The following is a 15,624-nucleotide window of genomic DNA, read 5'->3' on the forward strand; positions in this document are numbered from 1 at the left end:
AGATCGGACTCTCCCACCTTCCTCGTCAATAGACGGATGAGTAAACGCTGGCCATCCTGCTCACGATTCGACGCGGCTTATTAACCATGTCCTGTTCCCTTTAAACTGGAGTAAATCGCGTTGGACGCGAGGGGATTCGACCGGTGATTTCAACGCGTGCAAGGCAGTGCGCGGGGACGCGGGCAACGAGGACTGCGCGCGCAACACGGCCTTAATTAATTCGTTGTTTAATGATTAATGCGAGCGTGTCCGCTGACGGTTTGCGGCGTTAAACGTGTAAATTGTGTTCGTGGGGAATATGTTGTTAAACGGGACGAAATTAGTTTACCGGTGTTTTCACTGATTCATTGGGACGAGTAACTGTCGAAGTGTCTGTAAGATTTTGTACATAATTTTTGGAACTTTTTAAATATTGTTTGACTATGTAAATATCATTGAAGGTACTCTTTCGCGATTATCTTATTTAGTTTAATTTAATTCAATTTGAAACTTCAGCATGCGAGTTTATATTCTAACGATCGTGAAAAGATATTTGCATCTAGCACGTGAATTCATTAAACAGTTTAAACTATCCAGGACGAAGATAGTGGCCAGGGGAAGACAAGGACGCAATTACTCGTGGCGTAAAGGATTAAGACGTGTAATCTTTCCTAATACACTTTAGGATATCGATAATCCTCGTTAATAGTAAAAGTCAGCGGACTAATACCCTTATATTCGACGAATTAAAAATTCTATGATCCGAGATTAGTCACACCACATATTCCCCCATTTTTAATGGGGATTATCAGACCGATTCCAGTTTACTTCAAGCTAATATCTCATTCGAAATATTACACTAATAATGTATCAGACGCTTTAAAGACACTAAATTCCTACTAGAAGATTTTCCTTCCGTCTTTTTTCGTAATACATAATCTAAAGATCGAGATGTCGATGCCGATAACTTTCACACGGATCTCGACGCGATATCACGCGTATTTTTATCCGATGATCTTCTTATTAATTCTAATTAACGGCGAAAGAGAATATTACCATGTTACACGAAACGTAATTGTATCTCGAAGAGAATCAACATCTAAACAACTTCATCTACAAAATCGAACTGCCTGCATCACGCGTCAAGGTATCTCGTCGAAAGAGTTAATTAATCAATATCATCTCGCGAGATATTTTATTGAAAAATACGAAGAGCTTGAATTTCACGCTATTTACCAAACATCGAAATTAAATATTAAAAAAGCGAACAGTAAAACGAGAATTTCGAGGGTCCGGGTCACAATGGACCCAGTCATCGCTGGAGGGTTAAACGGATTCATCTTACCTTGCAACCCTCGCACGTGAACGCCCCGAAATGAAAACCAGCCGCCGGCTCGCCGCAGACCTTGCACTGTTGGTTCATCTGCAATTATAGAAATTATGTTATTCGAGGCGGACAGCGGACGATGCGTCAGTTTAGTCCGGCTCATCCTTGGAAAGATAAAAGAGACTGAGTGGCCTGCCAGGCCCGAGCGGGGGCGGCGGGGCACGGTGAGACGACGAACCGGTTCTCTGTGTTCGCTTCGATTTTTTATTCCTCCCACAATATCTTACGGATGTTCGAATGCTATTTGGATTACCAGGAATTAGGAGAGCTTGAAAAATTATTCTGTGTCCCCTCTACGGCCATTATCGGCCCTGACACGGTTCATCGGCGTGTAGTTAATGTACCTGGCACCCAGGGAACGAGTCCACGATCGACTTCAGTCCTGAAGTCTTTTTTTCGACTTTTCTTTCGTCGCGTTATCATTATCCTATCCGCGCCGATGCGAATCAAATATGAACGAAGTTCGTCGAGTGTGAAATATATGCGCTTGTTAACACATGTTTTCTCGCTTGTTACATTTAGATACAAACGTTGTCGGGAAGAAACTTGTTTAATATTTCAGTGACTTGTGGACAGTAATTTGAATTTTATTGAAAGGAACGACTAATATAAACTATGCGAGAATATGCGTGCGTCGCGGTGATAATATTCAAGTAGATCGACGAACGTACGCGCTAATGATTCGAATGGATTAAGTTTAAGATGAACTCGGAGAAACGGGAGGTTTCTTAGAAGTGGGCCGTGTTTTTCTTCCTATTGTTCTCTTTCGTCGAGTCAATCAATAAACTAATGTAATTCGTCGAAGGATCGACGGACCATTAAGCCCTTCCGGGACGCGTCTAAGTATCTTCTTCTGTTCAAAGGGGAAATGGTCTGTCCCGTTCGAACAGGGAAATCATAAATCAGCGTTATCTCGGTAAAAACCACCATCTGTCGCAGGTCGGTGCCAGGGAAATGGCCGCGTTCCACGGGCAAACGGGATTAAAATTAGACCATCGATGATCTGATAAAGAATACCTCTAAACCGGGACGCCCGAAGGCACCTGGTTTCCTCTAACTTTTACCTAACCGAAAACTGTCTTGTATAATTTACTAAAATGAGATTCCCGATAAGCCTAACCTTCATCCCACAGATGCTAGGACGCGTAGATCATCTCCGAACACGTCGTAACAGATGAAAAACGATTGCAGCTGGTTCTAATTCGTTATTTCACCCCTTTCTACAAATTTATCTGTCCTAGCGTCAATTGCTTTTGAGATCTTGATTCCAAGATTAATTACGTCCACATTCGTAACGATGTATTTCCTATAAGTTCCATTTTTTCTCCTTTTTAAGTAAGCTTCACTTCCTTATTAAAGGCAAATCTTGATAAATAAGTGAATTTAAAAAACTGTAGAGTTCAATGTACGATGCGAGGGTGGCAGTTTCCACGGAGATGCTCGTGTCAAGGTGCCATTAACGCCTTAACGAGGGTTCCAGGCGACTATAATTATGTCGCGACTCAACGCGAGCCCTTCTAATCGTCCCTTCGCGATTGTTCTTGAAAAGGAAGGGATCTGACGCCCGTGGTCTCCCGTATTAACCGACCAACGAAGACAGAGGGAAGAGAGAAGCCAGCACGGGAGTCTGAGCCGCAAGTTCGTTAAGGTTTCCAAGTTTTTTCACGGCGCAGTTGTCTGACGCCCGCTCTTTCTTTCATTCCGCTTGGTTGTAGGGCCAAGCTATCCTCTTTTCCCTCTGTCCTTAAAGAATCGGACAACAGGTATCTTTTCTCTTCGTCCAGCCTTTATCTCGGTCCTCTTTCGACCACAAACGATGCCCGAATAATGACACGGTCTTCTTTCCTGAAGATGTTCGAGCCACTTTGCCTTTCGAACAGCTTCAGCGTGGCTGGAGACTTTAACGCATGGATAGGCGAGTAATCTTCGCTGTTTGTAGACACTTTTTAGTGCAACTCATTTATTACTAATCTATTACATATGTTCTATGTCCTATTGAACACAATTTAACCCTTTAGAAGCTCAATCGTTGTGATTAAATGAATGATACGAAGATTTGTTAGATAACTCTATAAGACTATATATTCCTTTTCAACCGACTATAAGCATCAGTAACATTTTACTGTTACAGCAATTAGTATAAGTTGATCAATGTACCATAAAACCCAGGTGCGTTATTCTTCATTAATCTCAGAATATCAAAGACTAGAGCTAAATCTAGCAGAAGGAATGAATTTCTGCATTACTAGCGAACCCGACGAATAAGCTACATTCCCGGCATTCCAAGAGGGCCTCCCAGAAACCAAAACGAAAGCAACGATCCACCACGCCGCAACGCTCGAATCACCGTTCCAAATCGTACAATGCCGCGATCACGAGATATTGCAAATATCCTACCCGGGAGCAAAGTTCGTACGCTGGAATCATAGGTGTTCGCGTGAGAATCGGCCGGGAGCATCGGGATTGCGGGCGAGCGGGCCGTTGCTGCGCGACCGGAAAGAGCGAGCCGGTATGGCTGAAGGAAAGGTTAAGCGGCGCAAAAAGCGGGGCGCGTAGCTAATATCGGCGCGTTGTTTCCACCGGCTCGTTCGAATATCCCGATCGCGGTCGCGCGCTAGCGCGAGCGCTTCGACGTTGATTAAGAGTGGTCTCCCGATTAACAGTAAATCACAGAAGCGCATTGATTCAACCTTCGTAACCGTATCCGTGGGTGCCCGGAGCAGCAACAGGCAGCAGCAACCAGCAGGCAGCGGTACGACCGGTGACTATAACCAGCGAACGGTACCATTTAAGTAGCCGAGCCTATTGATTTTACAAAGGATCGGTTCGGACGTTAGGCCACGAGACTGATATCGGATTCTATATCCCACGGAGAAGTAGAGTTAATTCGGGCCAAGGCTGTAGCCGAGTGCACTGTCGAGAGGATCGATTTCTCTGCCCTAAACTGTCCTCACGATCCGTGAAATCTAGCGGCGGTCGCCATTTCGGCCGCAGGTTTCACCGCTAATCGGAATCTTTGCTACCTGCAACCGTGTCTCCGATTCTTGCTCATTCTGACTACACTTGATCAATTGCTTCGTGGAATATGCCTGTGTACAGAGTGATAGAAAGAAGTATTCGTGACTGCCAGGGTGGATGGTAGCTGTTCAAATGCGAAACCGTTGTAATGAACGTAATTCATTGTTTCTGTAGTGTATCTTAAATGGGAAAATCGGATCGACTGAAATGAATGATTCCTTATAAAACTTTGGGAATATCAGTTTTTCGTCTGCGATCATTGGAAATTACGTGTGTCCGTTGACGAGGTAGTGCTCGTTTCAGATGGATAGTTCTATGTAAGGATTTACGAACACTCTTTTTATCACTCCGAACACACGCACGAGTAGGTATAAGTGTTACCAGTTTCCGTAATCGGATTTCGATTCGAAGCCCCCGTGATTAATAGCGGTTTCTGAATATTCATGCGCTTTAACCGGTGCGCCGTGGAATAGAGAGGCAACGGCTCGTGGCGTTCTCCAATTCGACGACGATAGGAATTCGATCCCGTCCACGAAACACGAAACCGCGCTAACTGGATTCAAATATCGTGAGAGACGTATAGCAAACGTCGTTGAATCGTATATAGCGTTCGAACGTTCCCGATGATCGGAATTCCGAGCGTTCGCGGGACATTCCCCGGCCGAATTCCTGTTCCCAGAGACCGCGCGGCGCGGCGGGGCCTTACCGGTCTCCGGGATGGCGGCCATCGCGGCGAGTTTCACCGAGACGCTTATCACCGGGGCCACGAAGCATCAGATAACACGGCGACTACCAGGCAGCGTGCCTCTTCCACCATTGATATGCAAAGGATACTTGCGAAGATCTGCGCAACGGACGATGGGACCGGCGGTCGGCCCTGTGAACCGCTCGTGAGAGCCTTTGTGCGATATTTTGGAATATCGTTGGAAGAACTTGAAATCGAACAGCGAACCACCCTCGATGCGATTCTCAAACGCTATAAATTACTTTGTAACAACGACAACAAGGAAGAAGTATCGTTCGATTAAAATATTCGTAGCAAACGTTAGGTAAAAGTGCTATTCATTTCATTTCAATATACCCATCTTGAACTTGAAACAGACATTCAAATTTCAATCTTAAAAATCTTTAAATTCGATTTCAAGTTCGCTGATTTCGACTTTTAGATACCTGGGTCGCGAAGTAAATTAAATTGCATCCGTATAGATTGCCGAAAGATATCGTCGCACGGAACAACATGAAAATTGAGGGGATCAAGGTTATAGCGGGGCAGCTCGTGTATGCGCGTGCAGCTCGTACCCCAGTTTCCAGAGTCAATATTTGCCACGGGACACGTTAATGAAGTCGATCGACCTGCTCCAAATATCGGCTTACGGCCGCACCGATGCCCCGAGCGAACGAAAACGACTGCTACGAGGCGGCGAACGGGGAGGAGAGGACGAGCACGAAAAGAACGAGGGGTCACGCACCCCTCCTGTCATCGTTCCGCTCCTCCTAGTGCGCGCGTGTTCCCCGGCCAGTCCAGGGGCACGTCGAACTTTACGCGCCATTAAACTCGAGTCCCGTCTGACGTTTATCCCTTTATGAGCGTTTTTTCTTTTTTCCCCCTGCTCCCCCCTTCCCCCGGAGAGATCCCCACCGATTCAACCCAACCCCCATTGTCCTCTCACCCCGGCAACCCTTTTCTTACGGCGACTTCTTACGAACCCTTTGGAGGGGAGCAAGACGAAGATCGGTCGGAGGGGACGCGAGAAGATTTTTGGGAAGATAGGACCGCATTGTGAGACCAGAAGAGGGTGAGAGATATCGAGGCGTTAAAAGGGCGTAGCGCGGTGAGCGAGAAAGGGATTGGATGTCGGAACTGCGTTGATGATGCATTAAGGTCTAGCAGTGCGATGTAGAGTTTCGGAGGACTGTTGAACTTTGGATGTTGATGTTAGAAAATTTGAGAATTTCATTTCGAAAGTGTGAATTTGAAAAATTGAACGTCGAACTGGCGAGTTACTCGGCGAAGTTTGGATTTAAAAAGTGAATAGGGGAAATTCTGATAAAAAAATTGGAATATTTGAAATTAGAAAACTTATAGGATGATTCGTGTTTGAAAAGTTGAACACAGAAACTTCAAATTCAATTATTCCACGCAGTAAACCGGACTCCTACTTAAATACAGTGCTGATAATATCTGAAGAAAAAAACGTTGTACATCCCATTATCGTATTACCCGCGATAAAATGATTTTTCCGTCTCACTAATCCCGGCGATTCAAGAGTAGCGTAACATAAAATTTCCACGAAATTCCATCGAAAACCCGCAGTTCATTATCTCCTGGGAGCATACCCGACATGCACGGCTACGTAAGAATCCACAATCTAATAACAGGATCGTAAAACACATACCGCAGAGCAAATTTCTCGTGTTCGATCGCGAGTAGATTTCGGACGTAACATAAAACGCTCATACAAATCAGCCGGGGTTCTAAAGGGAAGAGCCACTTGTAACGAGGAATCTGCCCGGCAGTTTCCACACCCCCGGAATAATATAATCGAGGAGATCGCGATGCGATCGTGTTGCCGGCTCGCGCCGATCGCGGTTACAATCGGAAACGTAGGTGCTCTCCCCCCGGCCCGTTCATTTTCTCTAATTGGCGATAAACGGTTGTAATCGTCCGTATATTTTAAACCGTTGGCGCGGTCGGTCGGTCGGTCGGTCGGTCGGTCGGTCGGTCGGTCGGTTGGTCGAGCGAGCTGGAGCGCGTAACTACGCGACGATAAGATCGCGACCGGTGGTCAGTTAACTTTCGTACGAAGAAATTCCCTTGACGCGGCGTGCACAACCGGTGATATATCGACTCCCTCTTTCGTGGTAGATTCATTAACTCATTAACCCGCAAAGAAAAATCGTCGGCCGTATATCAACGCCGGTTACCCAGGCCGGGTAATCAAGCGGTCATTCTTAATGCGGCCATAAATTCGCGAATTAATATACCGCCAATTAATTAAATCGGCGCAACGAGCTTTCTCTAACGCGACCCGCGGGGGCCCAGGAATTGTAACAATCGCCGGTGTCCCCCGACGGTCTCTATCTTCATCTCCCTCACTCTCTCTCTCTCTCTTCCTCTCGCCCCTGTCAACCGGGTAATTGCGGTTAACGCGCTCGTTGAATCGGCCGGCGTGCGCGCGGAACCCGTTTTGCTCTGCTCGCTCGCGGCGGAAACTCTCCGTCGAAAGATTATTCGAACCGTTTAATTGGACGATTATCTCCCACCCGAGTTTTTCGTCGCGCCGCGTTTTTGCCGCATCAAGAGACACCGACGCGACGCGACGCAGTGCGACGCCGCTACGTTTCCCCCACGCGACGGCCGTCGCTCGGCCGGCCGATTAATTATTGGTGGGATTGCGCCGGGGATTAAACCGGTCGCGTTATTGGACGATCACTTTATGCGCGATCTCGTTTTACGAACGCCTCGCAAGGTGTTCGGCGGGTTTGATAAGGGGGTGGAACGGTGTCAATGTCAGCGTCTCGCCGCTCCTCATGGCGGACCTGTTTGCTGAACGGTCGCCGGTCGGGCCTTGGGAGATCTCTTCGTCATGGAAATCGGCGGATATTCAGATCGACGCGCGGAGTCGTCGAATTTTAAGGAGTTACGACGTTGAACGCGTCATTAAGAAACATAAAATGTAACATTCTTTCGGTATGAGGCAACGCGGAGTTCCTTTTCGGACTTAATCACAATGTAATTTAAAGCGCGCCGAATATCGTCCATTCGCGTGTCGGCAACATCGTTTGCTCGTGAATTATCGCTTTGTTTCTCTTCGAAGAAGTCCCAATATTATTTTCTACTCGGAAGGAATTTATTACCACTGTCGTTCTTGTTTCCTGCGTACTAGCAGGTGACTCAGAAACTGGGCCAAACCACCCTATACCAATAAACCCCGGAAGCCAATAAATTTCCTAAACAACGCCTCCGTAAAACTCCTCTAGCTGAAGAACTTAAAAAGAGGATCGGCAGACCTTCGGAGCGTTGTAAAAAGTCCGAGCCGGCTAGACACGGTTACTTGCGAATTCCTTTGTGATCCATTTCCCGCCATGGGGTCTCAGGAGCGGAGAAAGAGCAGAAGGAGGACGAGAGCGAGCAGAAGGCACGAGAGACGCCCGCCTCATTGCCAGTCACCGCGGGTCGCCGGGAGTCGGTGCCACCACCCGGGAGCGCGTCCCGGCAGAGGACAGATTCAGGGAAAGCTCGAAAGGGAAACCGTACGCGCGTCGTGCCGCGCCGCGCCGCACCGCGCCGGGCAGGGTTTCGGTCGGCTATACAGGTCGCGCAATTTGTATCGGGCCCCGGATGCGTTTTTAACGATCGGTTTGATGGATGATGCCGGGCCGGCGCGCCGATCGAGGACCCTTGAAAAATGATGCTCCAGATCGTTGCGCGCCGCGCCAGACACTCGAACCGTCACGGTCGAGACGCGCGCTCCGATGGTTTCCAGGCATACACCAGGGGTAGCGCGATCCTTTTCGGTTAATATGTTTTCGCGATCCGCAATGCGCCCGGTCGGGAGTCAAAGACAATTAATAACCCTCCGTGGGATCATTTATCGCGACAGTTTAGCCCCGGAGGTTGCTCTCGGCCGCGAGGAATCACGTATACATGCGAGAAGCTCGGTTCAACCATACACATCCTCGAGGAGCTACTGACGGACCGATCGCCGGGCATTGTTCGTCTCCTCGTCCCGTGACCGATCCAATTTTTAACTGTGACGTCGTCTACACGACCCTTCGCGCGCACGATTTTCCTCAGCCACTCCGAGCCGACGCAACCCTTGCCACTTGTGGGAATTTTCAACGGGATTCGTTGCGCTCGCGAAACCTTCGAAAGGAAGATTGTTGTAATACGTGGCTGATATTGTTCGGTGATGGAGAAATCAAGGAGTTCTTTCCACGAGATCAGGTTCGTTTCCCGTTCTCCCGAAGCGTAGTGTCTTCGTTACAGATGTTACTATAGTTTTTTCATAGTTTGGATTCTATTATGTCTCTTCTGAAGGTGTCTTTCATTTTAGAAGGTAGACGAGATGCTAATTAGGTAATAAAAGGAAGATAGATGCACTGGAAACGATATCCGAATCGATATCGATGTCGTCTTTCAGGAGTTAATGGGGGATAGTGAGAACAGGGATGTGGAACATGCTCATCGAGAAAGTTCGAATCGACGGAACCGATTACCGCCGCGACCACGGAAGTTCGTAGTCAACTGTGGAAACTTTTAAGTGAATCGAACACGTTTCGCGTTGATTTATGGATCGAACTTGAGACGTTCCATGTACGCGACGCACAGGAGGAGAGACTTTGAGACTTTGAGGCGAGGTCGTTCTGCCTGAAAACACGTCATCTGAACTTGCGTAAAGCAACCGCACACGATCGGATACTGGTTCAAAGTTTTATTGTTCGCGGACGATGAAAACATGAAAATAAAACACGTCGCTCGTAAATTACGTTTAATCTAGAACGTCGGACTTTTTTCGCGCTGATCTCGCGACGAATGCGCGGCGGCTTCGTTTGCAGCGTTCGCTCGTGGCAAAACACTAATAACTATGCTTGAGTTGCTTGAATCGCGATCGTACGTGCGCGTTTCGATCGCGAGAGAATCAGTTTTCTCGATCGTCTTCTTATCGAAACAGAAGTTAGATCGAGCGATTCTCGTACGCGGTTCTGTTCTGCCACGATTTTTCCCAGAATTCGGTCGGTTCCGGAAAACTCTGTGGCCAGATCATGTGGTCATTTGAATTGAATAAATTGACCGGTTTCGATTATCGCGGCGTCGTTCGTTCCGCTTTAATTGCGCGCCACCGGTGATTTATGTCAGCCCGGTATCGCGCTTGTGTATTACCGTTGATCGGCCGCACCGCCATTTTCCGCCGGCCGCGCGCTCACTCTCGCAGTGTCATCGCCGTCGCAAGGTGGAAACTCGTCGCGGCGATGTAATCTCATTTTATTCGGCGATTAACCGCGTCACCGCGTGATTTATAATATCGTAAACCAGTGGCCGCGAAATTAACTTCGATAACGTCGACCTCGGGCGTCAGGCTCCTTTTTCGACCGACAGAATTTTAGGGAAAGAGGTCTCGATCCTTAAAGCGTTACGAGTCTTCCAATTAACATGATGTATTCAGGATTTCTTCGATGCTGGACCTTTTGGAAAATTAATGTCGATAATAAACAGTATTTTGATAATGAGCAGAAATTCTTTTATCGAATTGTTTTCGAGCCTTTGGCTTTTAACGCCACGGACTAAAGATCGCGGCGTGAGATGATTTTAATTCCGCGCGTCCGGGTTTTTTAACAGTTAAGCTGTTCGAATAATTCTGAACTCTACGGTATATTCTACGCCAACACTTTTTTGCCTGTTAATGTACCAATAAAAGTAAAGTAACTCTTGCGAGTGCTGTTACCGAACAAATCATAATGTTAAGTAGATGAGGTCTCCAGTTCTTGTAACGGTGGTTTTTTATTTGACAGCGCGAGCGAGAAATGAATATCTCATCTGGAATGATAACTGTCATACAATTAGGTGCATTAATGCATTACGCAGACGGTGTCAAGAATAGTTTTCATCGTTACGACTCTTGGACGAACGAACCACAATAATTGAGGAATAATAGCGCGACTTGTGCGGTTTATTACAATTTCAATATTTTACAGTCTTTTTTGCGAAACATCGAAGAGGAACCTGATTACTATCTGCAAAATGTCGACGTGTAAAAGGATGTAGAAATATTTATAATCAGTGTCTATACGGATAATAAATTATACCAATATAAGTGGTTTGATGAAAATTTAATACAAATTTTATCAAGAATTTTTCGAAAAACATGGAGAATCGAATTCACCCGTTGCACGTAGAAATCTATATCCGTCACACATTGTGTGATATTCAGAAACTCAATCACTTTCTCCTGTTACATAAATTCTAGTATTTTCTAAGATAGAACACTACAATTAGGAAAACGATGGTGAACAAATATAAATTAACTTAATATCTAAGTAACAGTTACCTCTAGTAACTTCCTATCGCAAGAAAATAGAATTCATCTTCGTTCAAACCGATTCGTTGTTGTTCTCAAAAATTTCTATCTTCGTCTAAATTTAAAAAAAAATGTCTATACTTTCGTTATTAACTTCTACGCTTATGAAAATGTTCTAACGCACCTATTTAAAAATCAATCAAATTACTGAAATTATAAAAAAAAAACGCTTTAGAAAAAGTTTCACAGCTAATACCTAATGCCAACAACAAATGCTAATACTAATGCATCCTGTGCATTTTCCCTGTGCACCTTAAAAATGAATCAATTCTTTAAAACGTACGACAGTTACAAAGAAACCGCCGTCGACATTTAAGTATCTCGTTAACCATGCGTATCGAAGACACGACAAAAGCGTTTCCGCGGTGAACCGCGAGCGGAAGGAAGCGTGTCGTAGCGTGATTCTCGGTATCCGCAAATTATCGAAGTCCAAAGCGGCTCTCATCGGTTCAGATTAGAAAACTAACGGGGCCCGGTGACCCTGTACCGTTAAACGCATGTCTCTTCGGACGTCGCATCGAGATAAACTCCCTCCGGAAAACTTATCCTGCCTCGGCACCGTTTTCCGCGATCGGAACCGCTCGAAACGGGTCCCCGACCCGACGTGACCCGGCTCGATACGTCCCGGATCCAAAACTGCTCGAACGACGCTTCCGTTTCCCGCCAGGCACCGCAATAACCGAGATAATACGCGCGTTCGTCGTGAGTTTTACGATTGACCGGCGAGGGGTGAAACGTCGAAAAGGCGTTAAGTCAGATCCCGAAGGGTCGCGTATGCAAACGAGGATCGAACTTAGCTCGCAGAGGGTTCCCAGATATTCGCTCGACGCTCGCAAACGCGAGATTTCGAAACTGCAGCTCGCAGTTGCGATTAAGGTTAATTAAACGTGCAACGATCCTCTAGGTGTCGTCCCCTTATCGATGCTAATTTAAAGGCGTTCTTCGTGTCCACGCTTTCTCCGCCGATCCTTTTTAAAGTTCGTCTACAGATTTTCATAGACTTTCTCCTAAAATTAGTCGACGAGCCGTTGGTATTGTGCGATCGTTGGAATTGCTGTTCCCAGTTCAGGAATTCCACTGGGATGGAGAAATCGGAGCAGAACAGCGCGCCGTCGTTTTAATTCGTTGAAGGGGATCGCGATTGCGCTTCTGGAAGGTTTCGGGGCTTTCGGAGACGTACAAGTGGGTAATAACCGTATGAAAGGGCGACAATGGTGGCTGACACACCGCAACCAGCGCAAAAAACGGGCCAAAGGTGGGGGGCAATAAATATATTTTGACATGGGAGAACCGGGTTTCGGGCAGCTATGCATAATAATTGTAACGCTTCGTCCCCGCTCTCCGTCTTCCTCCATTTCTCGCTCTCTTTCTCGGCCCCTGCTTACGCGTCGCACACGTGCGTGCGTGTACCTACGCGACAGCTTCCGTGACTCTTGCTCGCCTTTATGCGACGACAAAGGCGCGGGCCTTTGTGCGGCCCGAATTACGGCACTGTCTACCGGTAGGCAAATATTATAGCAACAGGCGGACCCGCGAGGGGTGACGATAATGTTTTCATTTGCGACTAACCCCACGGCAGACCGCATCGCTGCCGGGGTCGAGTGTTACCTACTCGAGGAGATTGAATAAAAACACACCGGATGGACTGACAGGAGAAAAATATACGCGAATTGCGGTCGAAGTTCTTATTGGACGGATAGAAACGCGATCCTTCCGTCCGATGATCACCGCGCGAGAAGTCTTTCTCCACAGGAATCCGTGAAAGCGTCGAACTTCGGGGTGAAAGAGTTAATTTCATGGAATTGAGATCGTGGGTTTGATTTATTTACGGCATTCTTGGGTTTACAACACTCGCCGCTGCTGAGTGTTTATGGCAGTTTCGTGGGGTTTTCGTGTTGCCTCGAGTGTGGCGGGGGCAATAGGATGAATTAACCTTTTTTCGGATCCAATTGTTAGGGAGTGGTTTAAGGAATCGTGTAGCTCCACGAGAATTTACGATTTCGAGACTGTTATTTAAAACCTTTTACATTTTATACAATTTGACGGAGGGATATGGCTACAACGTTTGAAAGAGCGCTCTTTCTCTTTCTTCGATGTTTTATACAGAGATGCACTGATTTTCTTTGAAAAGCTTTGGAATTTTGATCGCCGTTGAATAGAAATGTATTTTGACATTTGGAAAAATTAATTTTCAAAGATTTATATACAATTACGGGCGGGACTGATATTTCGTATTAAAAACTAAGAACTGCGCTTAAAAGAATTCTACCGAACGAGTAGAATACGGAACATTAAGTAAGACACTGCTACAAATAAATCCTATTCATTGTTTCCTCACTCGGTTCAAATTCCTTCATGCCTCGCTTCCAGAATATAAATCGAAAAGTGAATTCAATTGGAAACTTCTGCACGCCACTGTACGACTGACGCGGCAGCGGACGCGTTAATTGAATTCCCGATTCCCGGAACACGGTTGTCCCGCGGAAGCACAACAAATCCTCCGCAAAGCTACGAAAACACCGAGACTTTTTGTGGCGGGTCATAGAGATAAGGATCTACACGGTTTAACGTCCGCATAATTATATTCCAATCAAACTTTGCTATCCGCCGGTGTGCGTTCAATGGTCAAGCGTGGCCGCACGGCAATTACGTTACATTATCAATTTCACGCGGCGGTATAATCGCGAGCAAACGCGGCCACTTCGGATGTAGACATTAATTTACGAGGGATAAATGGAGCGGTGAATGGGCTGTAAGATTGACGAAACCCCGTTGATTACCGGCTGAACGCGCATGATTTATTCCCTAGTTTTTTTACAACCGTCATTAGCCTTTTTCACCCCCTGACGCCTTTCACGAGTACAGGCTCCACGGTACAGCCGAAAATTTTCCCATATTTCCCCACTCTTATCCAGCAGATGCATTCAAGTAGACCGTACATCAAAGCGTAAGGTCGACGACTCTATCAAAGACATCCATGATAAACCAAAGAGACGCGAACTCGTTAACAACCGGAGACATCAACGGCCGCATAAGAGGTACCATATCGAAACAAGTCCACTCACCTTCGCAGTCCAACGATATCCAAAACAAACTGGCCACCCGGTATCAGTCGGCACCACAAACTCAATAAATCAACCTTCTTTTTAGGATCCAACCGATCGTTCAAAGTCCGGGTCACACGATACAACACACCATTACCCTCGACCGCGTCCGCTGGTTGTTACCACCGAGAACCTTTCCGAATCGTAAATAAAATCGTCCGTGAATACCGGTCGCACACACTTCAGTCCGTACAGTTCGACTTGCTGTCACGTGGCGTGGGTCAACACCGCGGCGGCCTGCACTAATGTTCGGACGGGAACGATTGGCTACAGGCCCGGATCTGGATCGTGCCGATTACTCGACACCCCTCGAAGGACACGCGACAGGAGTCCCCGGTGAACCGTTCACCTCGATGCAAATCCGTCGAATGACCTCTGATCGCCGCCGATGATCCACGCGAGTCCCGGCCAAGCGGCTTCCGAGCGGTTCTCCTTCCCTCCCGCCTGCCTGCCTCTCCCTCCTCTATCTATCTCTCTCCCTCTTTCTCTTTCTCGCGGCGTCCCCGATCCTCCGACTAAAATTTTTCCCTCAGCCGTGGCCTGGCTCGACTGACTGGGTGTCTGTTGGCTGGGGCTGTCTGTCTCTCTCGAACATCCACGAGTCACGGTGCGGCCACGTCGATGGACGGGAGAGGACTGGCGCTTCGCGATCGCTGCGACCTGTTCGACTGCATCGAAGGCGCCTAAGGTGAGCCGCGCGCCGTGTACCGAACGGGATCCCGATTTTCCGCCGGGTGGCAGGGAGACACCTGAACCTGCCCATCGGTGCACGCCTGCCGGCCGAACAGCCAATCGGCTCCGTTCGGGCCCAATCATTCCGCCAATCGCCGCGCGCTCGGTCCCAGAACGCTGACCGGTTAGGCGCCGCCCATCTCACCCCCACTATTGAGCATCTCTAGATCCTCCACTCCGAGCTGTTTGGCCGCGCGGCGTGCGCTGTCCCAGCGGGGCCCCCGTTGGGAGCCGATCGTACGGCTGCACGGCGATCACCTCCTATCTTCGCATGAGAAACACTCGGGTTCGCCTCCTTGCGGCGAGCTTGCGGTGAACGCGGCTT

At 47.5% G+C, this 15,624-nt stretch overlaps 1 protein-coding gene across 1 annotated transcript in view; it reads right to left on the bottom strand.

The window, feature by feature from the left end:
* LOC116426167 (uncharacterized) overlaps nucleotides 1–15,240 on the bottom strand; it is a 42,118-nt gene extending 26,878 nt beyond the window's left edge. The window contains exons 1-2 of the mRNA XM_031974758.2: nucleotides 14,529–15,240; nucleotides 1,325–1,402 (exon numbers count right to left, since the gene is read on the bottom strand). Coding sequence (XP_031830618.1) covers nucleotides 1,325–1,402 — 78 coding nt within the window. The 5' untranslated portion in view covers nucleotides 14,529–15,240. The remainder of the gene's footprint in view (nucleotides 1–1,324; nucleotides 1,403–14,528) is intronic.
* Nucleotides 15,241–15,624: the final 384 nt, after the last annotated feature.

The sequence above is a fragment of the Nomia melanderi genome, chromosome 12 (assembly GCF_051020985.1).
Source record: "Nomia melanderi isolate GNS246 chromosome 12, iyNomMela1, whole genome shotgun sequence".
Taxonomy (NCBI): Eukaryota; Metazoa; Arthropoda; class Insecta; order Hymenoptera; family Halictidae; genus Nomia; species Nomia melanderi.